This window comes from Polistes canadensis, unplaced genomic scaffold, assembly GCF_001313835.1.
Source record: "Polistes canadensis isolate GaletaPanama2010 unplaced genomic scaffold, ASM131383v1 scaffold_31, whole genome shotgun sequence".
NCBI lineage: Eukaryota > Metazoa > Arthropoda > Insecta > Hymenoptera > Vespidae > Polistes > Polistes canadensis.
In genome coordinates this window covers 1,062,607-1,084,463 of record NW_014569578.1, presented here as the reverse complement: position 1 = coordinate 1,084,463, position 21,857 = coordinate 1,062,607, and the positions used below count along the sequence as shown (strand labels likewise).

Below are 21,857 nucleotides of genomic sequence, written 5' to 3'. Positions count from 1 at the left end.
ACTATATTGTATTATCTTTATTGCGTCCCGAAGAAATGTAATTATGTAATTATATAATTATTAAGTAAGCTAATAAATAATGTCGAAATTTTCTATATAAAAAATACTAGTGTTGTTTATACAGATATAAAAAATTATAAAGTAGTTCAGTAAATCAAATACTCTACAATGTTATTTATTTAAATATAAAATAATAGAAAATACCAAACATTTTCCAATAAAACTATACTTATAATAATATATAACATTCATTTCAATTCTGATATATGTATTCTTTCTTTTATAAGATATAAAATACTACTAGTTATCAATAAAAAATACTAATAATTTTATTTTTTCAACAGCCTCGCCTAATCGAAAAAAACTAGTACCTGTACGATTAGAGGCGGAAAGGTGATGGATTAACAATGAGTTGAGAAGATTTCGTAAAAAAGTTCCTCAAACCTATAGAAAAGAGTTTAATAATAACAATAATTTTATTTATATATTTAAATATAAAATAGTAAACATTATCAAATGTTGTGTATCATTGTCATATGTCATGTTATTTATTTCGATGTAAGATACCAATTATTATTTCAATAGAGAATACAGTAGTATCTACTATTTATTTTTTTTTTTTAATTATAAGCCTAATTTAAAAAAAAAAAAGAAAAATCTATTAAAACTAATTTCAATTAGGCACATACCTCTTTTCATATTATTAATAAAAACCCAATATTGTACAATATCCTAAAGAATTTATCAAAAAAAATGTCTACATATATATGCATAAATGTTTTATTTAAAGTGGTATAAGTATATTGCAGTCCAAAAAATCTTATTTTATTAATTGTTATCAAATAATAAAATTCATATATAACATATTTATAACCCTTAAATATCTCACAAAATAAGAACAAATGGACTTATGCTACTTTTAAAAAAGACACAAACTCATTCATCCATATGAATATATACATATAATTTAGTCGTAAAATAAATAAATTAAGTTATATTCAGTTAAAATAATACTTGTAAACCAGACATATTTATATTTGTCATTTTAAAAGAATTGATATTTATTATCTATTATTTTTTCTTATTTTTTTTTAACGAAGAAGACTTATTATATCGCCATCGTTTTTAAAGTATTAAAAGTTTACTAAAAAAGGGGAAATAACTAATTGTAAAACGGAAAAAAAAACAACTCGGAAATGATGTGGCGAAGGACGCGAACGATAATGCATTCCCGTTATCGGAAGTATAAATTTTAATGGTGACTTTCGATTTCAACTCGCCGTACATGCTGAAAGAAACGTAAGGGTGAGCTGAATCGTTGGAAGGATCTGGCGAAAGACAAAAAGTAAAGACGAGAAAAAGGGAAAAATCGAGGAAGAGCGGAACGACGGGGAAGATCAAGGTCTTTTAACTGTAAGAAGATTGCGTCATTCATGTGGTGCACAGTGCAAGTAGCCAGTAGCCGTGGATCACATGTGACGTCAGTGCCATTAATGTTCAACGTTTCAGCAATGAGATAAAGGATTTCAAACAAATATCGTTCATTGAAATGTATATTTTATATACAATTTATTCCTAATACTAATATATATCATTTTTTATTATTCATTTATTTACGTATATTATATATTTACATTTTATATTTTTAAAAGCTCCTTTGGAAATAGCTTAATAAGAAAAATAAAATCCGGATGAAATCAAAGTTTTATTCATTTATTTATTATTTACATTAATTACTTAATCGAGCAAGATGAATGGATTCAAGTATCGCAAGTGGAATCTATAAATAGAATCAAAGAATGCTTTCATGCTAGGCTTTCATCTTAGGACTCTTACAGAAACTAACCTATATAGGACAAAATAATTGATAGAAAAAAACTTTATATTTGCGACTGCAACAAGTACAATATTTGCATCGAAAGAGAACATCTATATTATTTTATCTATTATGTGTGTATATATAAAAGTGACAAATATAAAACCGATCAACTAAAGATTCTTACATTATTCCTTCTTCCTATCATTTCATAATTCTTAGCAAATATTTAAGACTCATGTATCAATGAATAATGGATAAATTGTCCTTTTAAGAATACCGATTAACTTAATATATTAAATAAGATTTTACTTAGAAAAATTTTACATATCAATACTATTGTAAACAACAACTGGCATTTAGACTTTAATCGTATACAAATGTGTAGTATAAGGAATTTTTATAGAAAGAAAGATACATATTAGTAAAGTATAGGATATGCATGTGAGAAGTGTGGGAGGAAGAGAAGGAAAGGAAAGGAAAGGAAAAGAAAGGAAAGGAAAGAAAAGGGAAGGAAGGGAAAGGAAAGGAAAGGAAAGAAAGAGGGAGAAAAAGAAGAGAGGGACAGAAATAAAGTATTTAGATCCTACGTCACGCCATCAACCAATAAAAGAAAAAAGCAGATGATCGTGGCAAAGGGTGAGACACTTGGTAAGTAAAAGATTACTCACCAAGACTTTGGTAAACCGTCTTTCAAGCTCTATGGCATCCGGCATCGGTTGCCTTGGTGCACCACGGACGCTGCCACTTTTCGCATGTAATCCGGCCAAAGCTCCGATACCATGACTTGTCGGCTGATAAGAATGCTGAGAGGATCCGTCTTTGATAGCCCCATGAAATACCTCCCTTACACCAACGTCACTTTCGTTGCTACGACTTTGCACGCTACCCATTGTTTCAAATTTGTTTAATATGTCACACTCGAAAAGACGAATAAAATACATACATGTGTGTATACTATATGATATATATATATATATATATATAATATATATTTTGTGTGTGTGTGTGTGTGCGTATGATGTTTGAATGTATGTATGTATGTATGTTGTATTAACACAAGCGCACAATATTCGGCGGTAACGCACGATCTTACAAAAATATCTTGTAAATAAACACAATCCAAAAACAATGTGTACTATTTCTATCAACAACGAAGAATAATGGTCAGTAACAATAACAGCGACGGCGACGACGACGACGACGTTCACGATACTTCCTCATTCTCGATCGCTTAAAACTATTCAAGCTTTATCTAGAATGAGTAATAATGAAGAATAAACGCTTGTAATCGGTTATCGTTGATTCGTGCAACAAGTATCGAGCAATCCATCGTGAACACAACTCCCATGAACTTAGAAACTCGCGTGAGACGAATCACTCTGTATTCAACACCACACATCTGCGATAGTCTCATCAAAGGGGGGACGGACACTCCCGTCTTACTTAAAATCTTTGATATACCGATATTGGCGCCATCTTTCTCGATATTTTATCTTTGCAGGTATTAAACTTCGATTATTATATTTCGATGTTCGATACTTTGTTAGAAAGGAAAATTTAAATACAGTTGTCTCCTTACAACATGCCCAAAATATTGAGATTACTTTTTTCATATATATCACTCTATATAAAAATTTAAAAATTACAATTTCTTTAATTGAGCATTTCATATTTTTCTTTATCATTACCAATTTCTTTTCTCATAATTGTTTCTTTTCTTATTTTTCACTACTACGTTATCAAAAATAGTTTACGCGAAAGAATAATATTTTTTATCTTTAAATTTATATTGTAAATTATATTTTTAAAAATTTTCATACAAAGAACGATTTCCTATAATACGAATTTATACGACGAGTAATAAGAGTCTTCTGTGCGACGGCACGAACTTTTATCTTTTTTAAAGAAAATGGGTGTACTTTGAATGATTATTCAATAAATAGGAAAACACGAAATAAATCTTTAATAATTCGAAAAAAAACTACAAAAGAAAAGATAACAAATCTTCACACTTATCGAATATTAATATTGCACTCATAAATATGACTTTCATTCAAAACGTCTAGACGATTAATTAATTAATTAACGCTTCAAAATATTACAATTAAAATAGGATATCTTTGAAAAACCAGTCAAATAATAAACTAGGTAAAATATTATATCCATTTTATATATATAAGTAAGCGCACATTGAAGTTAAATCATATATTTACAAATATTAGCGACTTAAGATTTACGCTTCTCTTGATAACAGTTGAATTAAAAACAATTTGTTACATTGAAACACATAATAAACGAATACAAATTCTTATTCAATTAAGTGCACTTTGAAAAGGAATACAAATAACATTCGTAGATACGTAATACAATGTATTTAAATCTAACAATAAGTTTATTATGCAACGCTTTTCTTTATCATTGGCACATGATTGGAGTATGATATTCTGATTATTCCGTTCAAAAGTTTTCAAAAATAATAAGGAAAATTAATTAGAAGTACGGATTACAATTTAACAGAATTAATGAATTTATTAAAAATTTCATGTACCTTAACATATTGTTCAAAATAAAGACAATAATAAATTATTCATTTTCACAATAGATACTAAAAATTCTCCTAACAATCTGCATCTATAGGAAAAATATTCATGAAAGTTAAACAAATATCTAAATATCATATCAACTGTATAAAGATGTGCAACAATCAATATACCCATCATTGTAATTTACACGATCACAAAATCGACGTTCACACTACACAGTACATGAGAGATAAAAAGTATGAAAGATAGCAGTATTTGTTGGGCAATATTTTATTCCGATCAAAGATTACAAATAATTGATCAAAACAAATTGAGATGAAAATATATAATTCTACAGAATAGATTGTCAATGATTTTACACATATCTACAGAGTAATTGGTAATTTTTCTAGACATACTAAAAATTAACAAACTATTGACAATTAGCTGACAACTTGATTGTATCATATAATTTAATATCAGTGTAAATAAAAATATTATATTGAATTGAAATAAAATATTGTCCAATGCTGGAAAATAGAGTGTTGTGTGAATGTTTACATTCCTTTATAAAATCATTTTACACAACACATATCACTCGATAATCTCCAACTATCTTTATGAACTCGGAATTGAAAAATGATCAAGAATCACCTTCAATGACGATGTCTAAGACTATACAAAGTTTAAATAGTGTTTTCAAAATGATAGAAAATAATTCTTTATAAAACACTAAGTCTCATATTGATACTATGAAAAAAAATGCTTAAGTGCTATTATTAAAAGCGTAAGTAGGCAGTGCAGTATTAAAACAAAATTTCTGTCACTCTAAAAATCATATAAAATAAATTATTTTCAAACGTAACACACAACAAAGTACGATGATTACTTTTTTGTCTTATCATTGCAATCTGCATAGAGTAGTTTTCTGTTTCACTGTATTTCGCACATCAGTCATATATATATATATATATATATATATATATATATAAAGCATATTATAATATTAGTACAACAGCACTTTAAATGAATCGTTGTGATTTTTTATCTTTGTGTTTTGATAAATAAGCTTCCTTCAATATGACAAAAATTTGAGACTAGGCTACTAGCTGCAATAAAAAAAAATTAAAGAGTGCTGCAATCATCAAGAATGACAATCGCTCTATTTAAACAATATGATATGCACCCACAATATATTTTAACATTATCACAGCATTTCTGTTTATCAAAGTTTTCTTCAATACACATGTAAACATATTTGTTATATTTAAAAATGAAATGAAAAACAATAGATCGCGAATATTGAAAACATACAAATATTATTAAAACATGATTTTGAATATAAGACTAAATCTACTTGTGTACGAGATATTTCAATGGATCTACAAAATAATTTCTAGATGTAATCTTCAACTGGAGATGATTGTAAGTTACTTAAAATAGCACCAATAAATTATCTCAAAAGTGTAGAAGTTAGCAATGTGAATTTTAAAAAGGACGATACCTCTTTTAATTTGGCATATGGAGATAAAAATATCACAATAAAGAATGATAAATATAATTATATGTAAATATGTATTTTAATACAAGTTAATGTGTTATACATGTGTTAGAAAAAATTGATCTCTTTACTACTTACAATTCCATCTATAATAAGTTTAGAACACCCATACAAAGGGAATAATTAAATTCTTTTATTCAAGGTATAAAGGTGCAAAAAATCGCAGAAATACGATTATCTTCAAAATTTCTAAACTTATGCAAGTCACCTCGAGAGTAATTATGCGATTATATTAAAGCTTTTTCTACTATAATAAATAATGATTTTTGTCATTAGGAAGCACATCCATCTATCTCTTAGGCCGATGGCTGAGCACTTTATTTTTAAAGAGTAATATATTAGCAGATTGTTTTCCGTTTTTGTTTTAATGATCAAGGGTTCAATGAATCTATGATGAAGCTGCCGATAGTAACATCAAATAAATAATATGCAACTTATACATAGATTTTTGTCTTATAAAGGTATTGTTTTACGTTTCTTTTATGCGCTGACTTTTTGTATTTAAACTTATGTATAATTTGAAAATCGCAGTTCACACCACATTATTGATATGGGATAAAATTCTCACTGATTAGATAGACGTACGTAGAATATATTCAATTTTTTAACTTGTACTCTACCATACATTAAATTACCCATCAAATTTTTCCTTCCATAACATTGACTGATCTCAGCGAATCGACCTATTAGCTATTATGGACTATTAAAAAGAATCTTAAACAATTTCTAAACTGACCTTTTACATCGACTCCTTGTCATTTTCTTAATAATCCATTCTCTGTTGCTTTGTTGATGTACTGTCTCAAATTAAATGATCAGTCTTTCACTCTTTTGATCACACACTTTGTGGGAAATTTGTAATCCTACATTTCACACTATAAAAACAAAGCACTTTAGCGAATATTAATATCGTTTATAGATTTAAACAAATTGACAAGAGATTTCATGTATGTACTCAACACGAAACATGCACAAAATGAGCACAAATATACAGATTCAAATGCCAGTATATGGGAAAACAAGCTTTCCACCAAAGTGTATATTACAAATTGGGAACATTTGTATACAATTTCACAGTAGACAAATATCTCACTAGATTAACTCATGTTAATTCAGGAGCTGAAGTTACATCGATAACTCCCGTATTTAATATCAAATGATTGACAGCTTGTCTTGGGTAATGAAATGACAATTATATAAACTATACTGCAATCTATGAAGGCCAAAAAAGTGGTACACTTAAACCTAACCAACAGAAATACCTGCCGGCTAAATATAATAAGCTGCGCTGTATTCACATAAACTTATGAATTTGCTCTTTTTTAATCTCCCATTTTCATTATTAACAGTCAGTAACATTATTGGTATTATAGCAATGACAAGTGCAAACAGTGCTTATTGATTGCATTTAAAACTCATGTAATTTGAGAGCTCCTGGCTTCTTGATGTTATCTTCTTATTATCATGTGAGAGGTCTGAATTATCATAAAGGCCCTGAGAATGAGACAGTCTCTAATTGTAACTGCCTCTTTCAGTGCTAGCATACTATTTATTTGCATTATGATGCATACTAAGTCATTGTATAATCTGGAGGTTAATACGGCGCATTGAACAATCATACTTTTCCAATCAGAGTTAAGATCCAAGATTCTTATAGACAATCACTCTTAAGTAAAGATAGGATGTTTGAATGAATAGATGAAACACTATTCTTTCCCTAGTAGAACACATGCCACAGTTACAACTGATTTTGGAATAATAGTATATGTACTAATACTCCATATATTTATTGTGAATCCAAAACTCCAATTGGGATGTTCACATGAATACACACTTCAACCTTATTTATTGTCCCGTTAACAGTGCTGTCTTTCACCACAATGATAAGTCCAAAATTATTAAAAGCCTGATCTAGTAATGCTACTCTTCCTCTTTAAAAAAATTAGTAGTTCATGATTTGTCATTTTCAACTTTGATCACTTCCAGACTAAGTGGCACTATAGTAAGGTTCTAAGATGTAAAACCATCATTCACACTTTATCATGAACGCGAATAGAAGACAATATATAATATAATATAATATAATATATATATATATATATATCTTCTATTAAATCTTGGATTAAAAAGTGATAATCCACAATATGAAATTCCACCAACTACTTGGATGGTATGCTCTTCTTATCAGAATTGAATTCAAGTCATATATAGAGTAAAGAATTTTCTTTAGATGAAGCTATCAATCTTGTATTACTTAGTCTAACAAGTGCGGATGTTTTGCTTAATCAAGTTTGATTAGTCTCAGCTCTTCAACATTAAATTGATTGCAAGACTTGATGTGACCTAAGTTAACAAACTGTCAGTAGTTATAATAACAGTTGAAGCATTTGTAATAATCAATAATGTTCTACTTTCAGACTTACGGGGCTATTGCTGTTTTAGCCATCTATTTATTTAATTGAGCACTTCTTAGCTGCCAACAATATGGGTGAGAAAGTTGACAAGAATGAAATAGATAATACGGAGAGGCCCACGGTGGGCATTTCCATTATCAAAATAGAGATCATCCGTGGGCAATATCAGAAGACGCAAGTGCAGTCTTCCGAAGCCCTGGCCTACCTAGCCCTCTTCCTGTTTAGTTTGGCCAATTTACGTCGTTTTAATATCAATTGATAAAGAGTGTCCAGACCTTCGTGTAAACCTTCCCCTGTAATAGCACAAGCAGGCTGCACCCTTATGCTAGAACTACCAGGCATCCCAGCCAGTTCCGAGACACCAAGTTGCTTTTCCAATTCGCTCACTTCTTTAGCACCTAAAGGCAAAATTGTGGTTGTGCAATTATATATCAAAATAATTCAATTCTAAACTAACAAAGTTTACCCAATAAATCTTGCTTATTAGCAAGAATTAAAATGGGCACACCCGCATTATCAGGACTCCTAACTGTTTTTGTAAGTTCCATTTTTGCTTCTTCAAGTCTTTCCGCATCGCAAGAATCAACAACAAAAATAATACCGTCTGTGCATCTGGTATATGACTTCCACAGAGGTCGTAACTTTTCCTGTCCACCTACGTCCCAAACTAAAAAATTTACTCCTAGGACATATAATAAATATTGGAATGTTATATGAAAATTAATGATCTCTCAATTCTATTGGTTGATATATAAAATATACCTTTTGCTTTACCAATGCCACCACGAATTCTTTCACAATTAAAACCAATGGTCGGTACAGTATTCAAATATTGATCAAATTTTAATCTATAGAGGGCAGTTGTTTTTCCTGCACTGTCAAGACCTAGCATAGCTACATGAAGCGGCGTTCCTGTGGGAAGAGCCTCGAGCAGACCACCTCCACTGGTGCTGCTTCTGCCCAACCCAGCACCCATTCCTTTCTACCCACCTTTTCCAAATTTTTAATCTCTTTATTCTCCTTTTTATAATTGTGCTTCTTACCCTGTCCTACTTTTATCAAACATCTATGCAATTGCTTTGCTTCTCTTCTGTATTGAACCTTACTTTTTTCTTATACTATGTTTTCTATGTTGATGATACGTTGTTAAAACATCTTTCTTCTATTCTTCTCATAATTTTTATCTCATCTAAGAGAAGTTTTTTTTGAGGCCAATGAGTACTGTACCACCTGAAATAAAAAAATAAAACAGTTATCGCCACGTTTTTAGTAAAAGAAACATTATAAAATAATTATAAATAAAGAGTGATTAATTTATTAATCCACTTACTTATAAATAATTAACCCACTTACATCTTTTGTTATTTTTATGTTTTTCTTCTATCAAATTATCTTCTTGAACCCTTTAAGGATCTCTTCTGTCAATCAACCTCTTCTTTCTTCTTATTATTCCTTCTGTGTACGACACAAGTGCTATTAATATTTTCATATACACATTTGTATATTAGCACTTTTCCAATATAATAATATAATAAATATTAACAATAATCAAATTTCTATACATGTCTCTCAATTGGTGTAACATTAAATACCTCACTACTGTTAGGAGAAGAAATAAAAAAAAATAAAATAAACAAACGAAATAATCAAGCTTCTGGGAAAGTTAATTACTCAACGACTTATTAATTTCTACATTCGTAATCGATCGTCTATCTTAATATTAGAGCACTCATTTGATATATTTCTAAAAATTTCTCTTGTTACGTAATTTGACGCATGTTTATTTGATACTCACTAGTTCATCTGTGCATAGAACGTATCCAAATCTATATAACACTTAGGAGGCCGTCGTCCTGAAAGGTCGCACAGTAACACATCACATCGACTTTGACATACTTATCATCGAACTTGAAAAACCGATCATAATAATCATAAAGTCACTTTAAATATCTTTACTTACTGCCTTGCGATATTATTAGCCTATTTTACTTTTATGCGTATATATACATTCTTTATCAATAAATAATTACTTGTCACCAATATAAGAAGAGACAACAAACAATCGAGGACCGGTAAACGTCGATACGTCCCCAAAAACTTATGCACAATCAACGACTTTATTACCAATATACCGACCAATAGCATAACCCATTTAACAATCAGATTTTTTAACGAAGTCGTATGGTGGCAGCACTAGTTGCCACCAATACGAGAAATAAGTGCAATAGCCAATAAAAAGATCTGATGTTTTCTATTTGTAAACTGTATTTAACAATAATGTAAGCGGCGGCTCTCTCCGAGGTAACACAGAAGTAAGAATGATACGTTCATTCCTCCTATCCCCACTTTTGACATTTTTGAGGTACACAAAGTAGGATCTTTGTGACATAATCGTAAAATCTCTATATATGCAATGAACATATTGATGTTTTACGGTCAAACGTAAATAAAAAAAAAATCATTGCTTTAATATTTTATGCTATCCGTTTCAACTTGTTCTGTTCTCTTTCTTTGTTGTATATTGAGTTAGTGTTGTGAGCCTTTGCACCAATAAGAAAAATACGTTACGCCAAGCAAAAGTGACGATGCAGTTAACCTTTCTAGCCAATGAGACTTGTAGGAGAGTCCTCCATGCGGGGTTAAGTCGCCGCATACGAACAGTACATAATGCTTTTCGAAAATCGTGTAACGCATTCATTCTTCTCGCATTGGCTTGCAGTGAATACATATGTAGGAGTAATATAGTCCTTTCTTTGCGTAGTCGATATTACATTACCGGCGTGTTTTTTAGTTTACGTAGTTATTCACATTAGTTATGTTAGTCTACGTTTGAATTTGCTATCATCAAGGTGTTGATCTAATTAAAACTTGACGTAATTATAGATTATAATCCAAGAAATTTAAATACTCAATCAATTTTGATAACTATATTATATTTAAGCTACCATTAGTTTTATAAACACAAATAATGCCACGAGGTAAGTATATATTATTTCTAATTACTCTCTATTCGATTTTTTCTCATCACTTTTTTTAAAGAGTAAAATACACGTAATTTTCAACATCTCGACTTCGAAAGATATTTTTGTTTTTGTTGTTTATTTTGATTTCAGGAAAATTTGTCAATCACAAAGGCCGTAATCGCCACTTTACGAATCCCGAGGAATTGGAAGAACAACGTCGTCAGGAAGAAGAAAAACGTCAATGGAGAGTCAGTATTTTTAGGTTAACCACCAGCTCAGCGATTTAGATATTATTATTAAGTACGTAATGTCAAATTGTCCATCAATAGTCAAATGTGACTGGGACAGATAATTGCAACAGAATATTTATGCGATGCATTGTGCTTCGTTAGTTTCTTTTTTATAACCTTAAATATTGATGAAAGTTAGAAATATTTTTAATTCAATCGGATATATAGTTTTATTCATTAAATTGAGCATATACATACTATAAAAGTTTTATCTGTTTAATTATAAGAAAATAAATGATGCATTTATCTTATTTTATTAACCAAAATAAAGAAATGCATTACATTTTATTTATTACAAAATTGAATGCATATATATATATATATTTGCATGTAACAACAATTCTAACTTTAATATTTTGTTGCATATTCAAGTGTAACAACTTTTTAAAATTTTACTATATAGATTCGGCTAGGTTTTTAATATTAGAAATTCAGATATTTTCTATTAGTTACATAATTTTAATTTTCGTTTCTGTGAAGGTTAATGGTCTAGAAATGACCCATCTGGTAGTAGGACGAAAGTGCGGTATAAAGTTTTTACACTTTAGGATTTGCTCATGCAAATCATTTCATACCTCAAATGTATTTTTATTAATAATCTCTCGATTTTCATTTCACATTCTCGAATGATTAATACTCTTAATATCAAAGCTCTATGATTGAATAAATCTTTTGTTAGATCTCTGTTTTATTTGTTAAATAAAAGTTTTCTTCTAGAAACGTAAATCTGGGGAATTTGACAGAGTATGTAATAATTTTGAAATAATATGTACCAACTATTCTCTAATTTTATACGCCAGATAATTAGAGTCATTATTACGATAGAAATAATTTATTTTAATATTATATATTCAAATTTTCAGTTAAATGCTTAAAATTTTTTTTTTTTAATACTGAATTATTCTATTATTTTGTCTCTATAATTGTATTAACAAATTCAATATTTCGTTAATTTCATTAGTTGTCACATGACTTAACCATCCTCCCTTATGTTCTACAATTAGTATTATTCTTATTAAATAACATATTTGGCTTTTATCACAATATAATTCTATCATCAGCAAATTCTAGACATTTAAGTTTAATGAAACAAATAAAATTTTTATAGCGCTTGTGTACGCTCAATTTTGTGAGTAACTATAAGATGAAAGAAAATTATACGTCATGACCAATACAGCTCAATTCTACACTTTTTAATCAGTAGAGATTAGGTAAACAAAGTTGTGGCAACATTGACTTTGAATTTAAAATTCTTTTTGTTTTAAATCATATTCTATTTAACGTGCAGATAAAAAGTCTCAAAGGAACTATGAGTTGGACAACAAATTTGACAAAATTTTCACCTGATTTCTGACTTGTATTAAAATAATATAATATTAATTCTTTATTAACAAAATGTTGATCTTAATTTGAAAAACGCATTGATCTAAAATTTCTTATGAATTTCCTTCCATTACTTGTATTGAATTTCTGTAATATTTCCTTAACAAAGTATAATTCCCTGATGCTTCGTTAATAGCATATCGTTTACTTTATATCTTATTGTAAATATAAATATATTGTAAAAAATCTATGATCCCTTTTTGACTTTTTTTTCTCGTTAGAAATAAATCTCACATTCAAGGTCTATGTTGTTTGTTTATCTAATCTCCAATTTAAAGGTGTAAAATCAAACTGTTTTTCTAAGGTGTTCTAGGAATATCAATTTCTTATATATGAATACACAAGAGAGCGAGAAAGTAATTTAAAATGTTATTTGTATTTTTTATTAATAAAATTGTATTATATATATATATCGATATTTCAAAGTATTAATGGCTTAAATCATATCGTAATAGATAATCGTTAATAATAATAATTTTATATCTATATATTTTTAGCAATCTAATTTTTAATATATAATACTTAATATTTTGATATTCAGACATTTAGTAATTACATGCTATTTACATTAATACTGTATAAACGACGCACACTGCAACTATCTTTTATATAACTAAAAGAATAATGCAATGTGTACAAAAAGATATATGTTTATACATATGTTAATGTACACAGAAAATCCTACATTAATGATGTAAAATAATATCATTAATTTAAACAAAACTACCAAATATTTTTACATTAAAATTGGCAATTATTTCATTTATTTTTTTTCAGAAAAATAAAGGTAATGAGTCATCTAGCGAGGAAGAAGTAGAACCCAAAGCACGTGGGAGTAGGAACAAATCGAAAAATGACAGCGAGACTGATACTGAAACTGAATCGGAGTCTGAATCAGAAACAGAGGTAGTTAAAATTTATTTACTAATTTTATTTTGTTTAATATAAATATTAATTAGTATTTTTGTTTGTTTGTTTCTTTTTTTTTTTAAGGGTAAAGCGAAAGGAGTTGAGAATTTAATTCAGGTGGAGAATCCAAACAGAGTACAAAAAAAAGCAAAAAAATTATCGCAACTGAATCAATCATTAGATTCTGAAAAGCCTGAATTGTCGCGAAAAGAAAAGTAAATAATTTTAATATTTTTCTTATTTATATATTATTTTGCCATTTTGGTTAAGAGTAAAAAGATTTATGTAATAATTAAAAAAATATCTATGAATATTTGTTAATTTCAGAGAGCAGTTAGAAAAGCAAAGGGCCTATGCAAATTATCGGAAATTGCATGCTGCTGGAAAAACCGATAAGGCTAGAGCGGATTTAGCACGGTTAGCAATAATTAAACAACAACGAGAAGAAGCTGCAAAACGAAGAGAAGATGAGAAGAAACAAAAAGAATTAGCACAACAAAAGAAAACTGAATTGACACAAAAGGCATTGGGTAAAAGAACCTAGATTATTAAAATCATTCAAATTAAATTACACCATTATCTATGTGTTATATTATGCTAATTTCCTATACAATTCAAACCTACTTTCATATTATGGAAATTGAATTAAATGACTATGAGTAAATATGTACTCTAAGCATTTGATGGGTATATCCTAAATTGTTTAAATAAAATTACTGTAATAATATTTAAAATTAATTGTTTTTTTCTAAGCTTAATACTTTCATACTTATCATATATAAACATATACGCACACACATATATATTTAGCAGAATATTATGTGATATCATCTTGAATATATACTATTATTTTTTTTTCGAAAAAAAAAAAAAAAAAAAAAAAAAATAAAAGAATCAAAAATGTCATTCCTTTCATATTTTTAAATTTATTATTCTTTTTTAACTATTTTAAATATATCGGTATCATATATAAAATATATTTTTTGGATAAATAGAAATATTAATAATTGTAGAATATTTATAACTCAAAAAACAAAAACTAATTTTTTCTTGCTTTCAATGTTTGACAATAAATAGAAGTTAATTTGGTTATGTATCCAATTTAAAAAAAAAAATATTATTAGAAAAATATTTAAAATGGTATTTAAGTGGGCAGAAGAAGAAGTGGTAAACTTATTAATTCTCTATGGAAAATATGAATATTTAAATCCATTTGATCATTTTGATAAAAAAATATACATATATAGAGTATATAAACATATAGTAGATGTCATGAATATACCCTCTTTAACAATATATGATTGCATTAAAAAAATAGAAGATTTAAAAAAGCAATATTGTTTTGAATTATCAAAAATTGCGGCTGCCATATTATGTGGAAAATTGTATGAATCCCAAACAAAATATTTTAAACTAATGCATGAACTATTTTTCCCATTCATTAACTCTGATAAACAAGTAAGTATTCTATAAAATTAATATCCTTCTCGCCACATTTATTATAAAAATATATAATAAGTAATTTGAGTTATATAATAATCAATATGTAAGAAAAGAGTTCTATAAAAATAACGTCTTTTATAGCAAAATAATATTACAAAATATATGGTTAAAGATGTTTGCACAGAAATAAATTTAATGGAAAAAAGAAATGATGATGAGTTTGATATGTTTGCAAAGAATATAGCTTATCAGTTGCGAAATATTAATTTAAGTAAGTATAATTAAATAAAGTCAATAATAAATCTAATATGATTAATTTTTTTTACCTATTTCTTTTATATAGAAACTGCTATTGAATTAGAAAAAAGAATACAAGATTTAATAACAGAAGAACGTCTAAGTAATAATAAATATTTTCTTTCTAGTGACAATATTATTTGTTGCTGTAGTTGTAGTAATTGTAAAGAAATTCGTCAAAAGAATAGTTTTCAATTACCAATAGCCGCTAATAGTCAAATATTCAGAACTAATCAAACGTAAAATTTATTTGAGAAAGTCATTTGTTATAAATAAATGGAAGAAATAATATGAACCTTTAACTTCATTAGTTTAAAATGTTTTTATCAAAAATGGTGTTTTTATAACTTCTTCTGCTTCACGTTTATGTAATTTGCTTTCGCCATCAGCTGATGCTGCCATAGTAGGACGTCCACAGTATTTTAACTGAAAATATAATAATTATTATTAATATACTATATACATTGATACAAACTGCATTTGTATATAACTTACTTGTCGACCACATAAATTTTCAAAACGTGACTTCACAAAATTCCATGCTCCCATATTTCTAGGTTCTTCTTGACTCCATATAAAAACTATTTTAAAAAACTTAATATATAATAATTCAAAAAAGAAAAAGATAATAGATTAACTTTACAATAAAAATTAATTTGTTATTATTAATAACACAATAATGGAATATTTTTATTTAATAAATTCCAATATTTATTATACTTACGTTTTGCATTATTATATTTTTGTATTTCTTCCAATAATTCTTTTAAAGGAAATGGACAGAGACATTCTAATCTAATAATTGCAACATTACTTTCTTTAATAGTTTTTCTATAATCTTCAAGGGCATAATAATGTTTTCCACTGGTTAAGATTACTTTATTTATCTTAGACGTATCTATATTATCATTTCCTTGAAATATATATAATTATTTATTTTCTTATTATATTTTAAATATATTTTATAACATATTAATAGATATTTTTTACCTATAACAGGCTTAAAACTCGTACCAGGCTTCATATCCGCCAATGATGACGTAGCGATCGCATGTCGTAATAATATTTTAGGTGATATTATAATTAATGGTTTTCGAAAATTCCTTATCATCTAGAAAAAATATGAATAGAAAAATATGAAAAGTTTAGTTAGTGGTATTTTAGTTTTTACGGAAAAAATATTTAGGATTATTGCAAGAATCACTTTTGATGCTAAGCAATTGTCTAGTCAATGTCATTGGTATTTTTTTTAAATAAAACATTAATTTTTATAGCATAAATTAATTCATTGTGACTTTCTAAATGAAAAAAAATCGGAATATAATCTCAAAGAAGAAAAGGATATGACTTATTTATAATTGCTAAACATTTTTTCAAAATACATACTAATCATATATTTTGTTTGATATTATAATTTTAATATTATTTTATTCAGAAAAGGATGACCAATCGATTCGTGTAAAAGAAAAACTTCGTTAGATTCTACTTAAGAAATTACCGATGACTTGAAATTTCGAAAAATTGTATAAATTTTCTATCAAATATACTTAATATTCTTTCTTTTCGACTTATTTTTGCATATAGAATCACCACCCAACAGGTTGTACCACGATTTTTGGGACATTATATATATTCATGATTCTATTCATCATTTAATTTATAATTAATTACATAAGACATTCCCGTAATATGATGAAACAATTTATTTATGGCCATACCTGCCTTCTCAATAAATGAAAATACTGTGCTGGTGTAGTAGGATTAACTACTTGTATATTAACATCTTCACCATCAACTTCGTTTTCTTTACTATTTGTTAGTTGTAAGAATCGTTCAATTTTACATGAACTATGTTCTGGACCAGCACCATCATAACCATGAGGCAAAAGCATTGTTAATCCACTACTGAGCAACCACTTTGCTTCACCACTTGTTATAAAAGTATCAATAATAATTTGCGCTCCATTAAAAAAATCTCCAAATTGTGCCTCCCAAATAGTTAAAGTTGTTGGGACTGTTATACTCATACCGTATTCATAACCCAGTACCGCTTCTTCTGATAAAATACTATTTGCTAATTCTAATTTTCCAATTTGTTTATCCACAATGCAATTTAATGGAATATAAATGTCTAAAAGATAATTAAATGTTTAATTATAATTTCTATAGATAATGTAATATTATGGAAAATATGAAAGAGATTATGGAAAAGATTTCATATTACTAACTTTCAGTATTCTGATCAACAAACATAGCATGTCTATGGGAAAATGTTCCTCTACCTACATCTTGTCCGCTTATTCTAACGTTGTAACCTTGATAAAGTAAGGATCCTATAGCCAATGCTTCTGCACTAGCCCAATCTAACTGTTCACGAAATATTAATTTTCTCAGTCGGCCTTGAACGTGATTCTTCAGCAATTGAGGGTGAATATTCTAGAATAAATAATACAATTATCTTTTAAAGATAATTTGTAATAAATCATACATAAATATTTTATTAGCATTTCTATTCATTTGGTCAGTATGCTGTAAAATAAATGGTCAGAATATATAAATATTTATTTTAGCATAAATAATAATTTGATAAAATTTTAAATAGATGGTCAGTATTTATAGGATTACGTATTGATACAGAGTACACACTGATATTTTATTAAAAATACTGACTATTTATTTAAAATAAATTATCAGACATCTTGAAAAATACCGACCCAATAAATAGCTACTTTATTTATTACTTATATACATACACTTACCCAGTTTGTTTCTACATGGACACTTCTTTCCCCAATAAATCTTAACAAATCAATATCAATACCTGTATCCCACTGAGTTATACTGTGTTCAGCTTGTTTCATGCCAGTCCATCTGCCTGACAAGTGTATTGCTTGTGGAACGTAATTTTCAACTTGTTTGAGAGCTTCAGACAGACGCTTATTATATTCTTTCACAATATTTTCTTTTCTAGTCTTTGTCAGGATATTTGACTCAATTAATTTCTCTACATATCGATCTGGTATAGATCTAAAGGATTAAAAATCTCATATTTTATTTTTTATCAATTTATTGATATAATGATATAGTCAAATATTATACTTACGGACGATTTTGTATAATTTTGTATATTCTTGGATTTGTAAAAGTTGGATCATCTAATTCATTGTGACCCCATCTTCTAAAGCAATTTATATCTATAAAAATATCTTTCTTGAATTTCCTTTGATATTTAAATGCTATTCTTGTGGCTCGTATAACCATCTGTAAAAATCTTGCTGTATTCAAAGTAATTGATGTGTAAAACATTTCACACACATAAATTTAAATGTAATATATCTACTTCTGGTTCATCTCCGTTAACATGAATTACAGGAGCTGCAATCATTTTTGCCAAATCTGTGCAATATCTAGATGATCTACTTCTAGAAGGTGGAGTTGTAAATCCTAATTGATTATTAATTATTAGATGAATTGTACCTCCTATCTCAAAGTGAGGAACGCCACTTAATGCTAGACATTCTTGATTAATTCCTTGTCCCATATAAGCAGCATCACCATGAATCTTAAAAAGAGGTCAACAAAAACTTATATTTATATTTTCATTTGTATATTTTATAATATACATGATGCCAGATGTTTTTCTGTGCAAACGTTATGAACATATTCTAAGCACAAAAATAAAAAAAATCTTCTATATATATATATATATATATATATATATGTTTATGACATGACGAATTTCTTGTGGATTTCTATTAATTTCTACAATTGCATTTCCGATTTGTCCTATTATAACATGAAGTGTAATTATCTTAGTTGCATAAATTTCTTGTTTTATTTTCCCCCATAAATAAAAATTGTAGTGGAAGTGAGATCAAATGTATTAAGTAGTCAAGCTATTTTTCATAAAAGAATACGTTGAATCACTCCAAGATAGTAAGCAACATACATAGAACCACTAAACATCATCTTTGAGCAATATGTTTAGACGATTTTATAATTTATGTTATAATTTTTTAATAAAGCTATAAATGATCCCTATGTTTATATAACCTTTTTTCCTTATTTTTGTGCGTAGAATACGCTTACAATGTTTGTACAGAAAAAAATTTGATACCCTGTATAATATTTAAAGTTAGATATATTAATAATTACTTGTAAGTTCAATACTTTATTACTCCACCATGCAGAGTGATCATCACTATATGCACCATCTTTGACAATTTGCATTATTCCCCGAGTCTTTCCCATGGAAACTGGATTAACAGCTTCTAGATGCGATGGATTACGGAGCATAGTAACATGTAAATTTTTATTATCAATTTCTAGATTTATGGAAGACACCAAATGACTTGCAACATCACCTGTTGTCTTTGCATCATCTGGAAATTCTGAAGATTCTTTAAGCTTATAAAATAATTTTTCTAGTGGAAAATTAAGCATTCCTGTTAGAAAATTTAAACGTCCACGATGTGGCATACAAAGAACAATATCAGTTAAGCCACCTGTAAAATGAATAGAAAAATTATTAGAATCCTTTTTATTTAAATAATACTTTTACCTTTATATACTTACTATTTACAGACAAATTAAAAAATTCATGAAAAAAAGCCATCATGCTTTCAGCTCCTTCTCCGCTATATCTCTTAAAGCTTACAAATTTTGCAGCCAGAAAATTATCAAGTGTTTGACTTTTTAACATTTCTGTTGCAATAGCAATACGTGTTTTATTATCCAATGATTCCATTAAACACATTTCTGTGACGTTAGAAAACCATTCCCTTTCTTCTTCAGTCTATTAAAATAATAATAACAATAGTAAATGAATTATTAATAATATATATTTATTAATAAATTATTAAATTACAAAAAAATAAAATATAAATGTATTACGTACATTGTTAACATATCTGTCTCATTAGATACAAACGGAACATCAAAATATATAAAAAAAAAAAAAAAAGAAACAATAGATAAATATATACCGCTAGCAAGAGAAATAGAAAGAATACGGAAACAAAGACAGATTTTCATACTAACGCTTATAATTTCAATTACCAATATAACAATTAAATTATTTACACACCTATGATAGCTCCGACTAAACTCACAATCAGACATGCACAGATATATTTAAAAAGGTATTATCCTAAAGATAATATGTAGCGTAGTCCTCTTATTCTTTAAACAAGACTATCTGCTAAACTTGATAAGGACAAATCCATTTAGAAGCAAATAAAAATCACTCAAGGGTGGGAAAAAATTGGTAAATAATAATAACAATAATAATGAATAACATTTAAATATGTACACAATATAATTATTAAAATAATGAATTATTAAAAGATGATATATATATTTACCTCAAGATAATTAAATTCGACTCCAATATGGGAACAATAAACAGTATTCAAAAACTTCAGTGCTTCCGAAACAGTTCCTTCCTTTTGTTTTATCTCTAAGATTCCTTTAAAAGATACATTATCAGTTAGATTTAACCCAAATTTTTCTGGTTGCAATTCCGCAAGTGTTACTTGTTTGCTTAATGATATAGGATTTATATTGGCCTGTTTATGAGCAAACTGTCTATATGCCATAACAAGCCTATAAAAATTACTGTTTTTAACTCGTATCTCTAAGTCTTCTTTTGACACTGTGTGTGAAAATTAGTATATTAAATAATAATAATTATGATATTTAAACAAAAATATATAAATAAACTGATTAATTTAAATACCTTCCAAATGTTTTTGTGCTTGTTTGGGTTTATATCCATAAACACCATTTTCACTGTGATACAATTGAATAACAACATTACGTTTACAACAAATATGTTTTATTTGTAAAATATTTTTATTATATTGTGTAATTTTTCTTTTTAAATGTAATTTTAAACTGGTATATGTTTTTAGTGCCATGATTGTTAGAAAAATTAAAAATTTATATCGAGAAGTCAACTGCTGCAAGTAAGCACGTTTTCTCTCAATTATGTGTTATATGCTACTACTCAATTAATAACTGCACATACGATAATTCTTATCTGTTTACTTAAAAAGTCCGTATAGTCTTATTTTACGAATTTATCTTTACATAGATTGCTTGTTTGGAAGGAAATGTTATCAGCCAAGGAAATGAACAAAGAGAAAAGAATATAAAAAAATAGGATTTAAAAAGAGACAAAAATATTTTACAAACGTTTATAATGTTATTTATTATATCTTACTATATTCTGACTATATAATGTAATATATATATA

The 21,857-nt window shown here is 27.6% G+C and overlaps 5 protein-coding genes across 7 annotated transcripts in view; 2 read left to right on the top strand and 3 right to left on the bottom strand.

The window, feature by feature from the left end:
- LOC106784174 (formin-like protein CG32138) overlaps positions 1–3,263 on the bottom strand; it is a 23,520-nt gene extending 20,257 nt beyond the window's left edge. For both annotated transcript variants that reach the window (XM_014743439.1, XM_014743440.1), the window contains exon 1: positions 2,488–3,263. In XM_014743439.1, coding sequence (XP_014598925.1) covers positions 2,488–2,760 — 273 coding nt within the window. In that variant the 5' untranslated portion in view covers positions 2,761–3,263. The remainder of the gene's footprint in view (positions 1–2,487) is intronic.
- A 749-nt stretch (positions 3,264–4,012) lies between these two features.
- Positions 4,013–10,461, bottom strand: LOC106784183 (ADP-ribosylation factor-like protein 4C). Of its 2 annotated transcripts, none has more exons than XR_001381397.1 (6): positions 10,112–10,461; positions 9,670–9,771; positions 9,079–9,546; positions 8,783–8,998; positions 8,326–8,714; positions 4,013–8,245 (listed from the first exon to the last, which is right to left on the bottom strand). XR_001381397.1 is itself a non-coding variant. In XM_014743456.1 (6 exons), the coding sequence occupies exons 4-6, from the start codon at positions 9,290–9,292 to the stop codon at positions 8,518–8,520; spliced, it is 627 nt and encodes a 208-aa protein (XP_014598942.1). In that variant the 5' UTR covers positions 9,293–9,546; positions 9,670–9,771; positions 10,112–10,169; positions 10,277–10,461; the 3' UTR covers positions 4,013–8,517. The 2 variants fall into 2 exon arrangements, 1 of the variants encoding a protein (XP_014598942.1); XM_014743456.1 differs by having other exon boundaries at positions 4,013–8,714; positions 10,112–10,169; positions 10,277–10,461.
- A 537-nt stretch (positions 10,462–10,998) lies between these two features.
- On the top strand, positions 10,999–14,595 carry LOC106784197 (28 kDa heat- and acid-stable phosphoprotein-like). Its single transcript, XM_014743490.1, has 6 exons — positions 10,999–11,165; positions 11,258–11,294; positions 11,430–11,527; positions 13,730–13,858; positions 13,946–14,076; positions 14,189–14,595. The coding sequence occupies exons 2-6, from the start codon at positions 11,285–11,287 to the stop codon at positions 14,403–14,405; spliced, it is 585 nt and encodes a 194-aa protein (XP_014598976.1). The 5' UTR covers positions 10,999–11,165; positions 11,258–11,284; the 3' UTR covers positions 14,406–14,595.
- Positions 14,596–14,998: 403 nt separating this feature from the next.
- On the top strand, positions 14,999–15,844 carry LOC106784126. The gene is made up of 3 exons (XM_014743285.1): positions 14,999–15,325; positions 15,446–15,575; positions 15,648–15,844. The coding sequence occupies exons 1-3, from the start codon at positions 14,999–15,001 to the stop codon at positions 15,842–15,844; spliced, it is 654 nt and encodes a 217-aa protein (XP_014598771.1).
- Positions 15,614–21,628, bottom strand: LOC106784155 (probable 2-oxoglutarate dehydrogenase E1 component DHKTD1 homolog, mitochondrial). Its single transcript, XM_014743403.1, has 13 exons — positions 21,339–21,628; positions 20,965–21,254; positions 20,177–20,396; positions 19,757–20,106; positions 18,942–19,163; positions 18,705–18,862; positions 18,361–18,628; positions 17,830–18,037; positions 17,320–17,732; positions 16,592–16,712; positions 16,326–16,514; positions 16,097–16,182; positions 15,614–16,027 (listed from the first exon to the last, which is right to left on the bottom strand). Exons 1-13 carry the CDS (start codon positions 21,517–21,519, stop codon positions 15,914–15,916), a joined length of 2,820 nt encoding a protein of 939 aa, XP_014598889.1. The 5' UTR covers positions 21,520–21,628; the 3' UTR covers positions 15,614–15,913.
- Between the last annotated feature and the right edge of the window lie 229 nt (positions 21,629–21,857).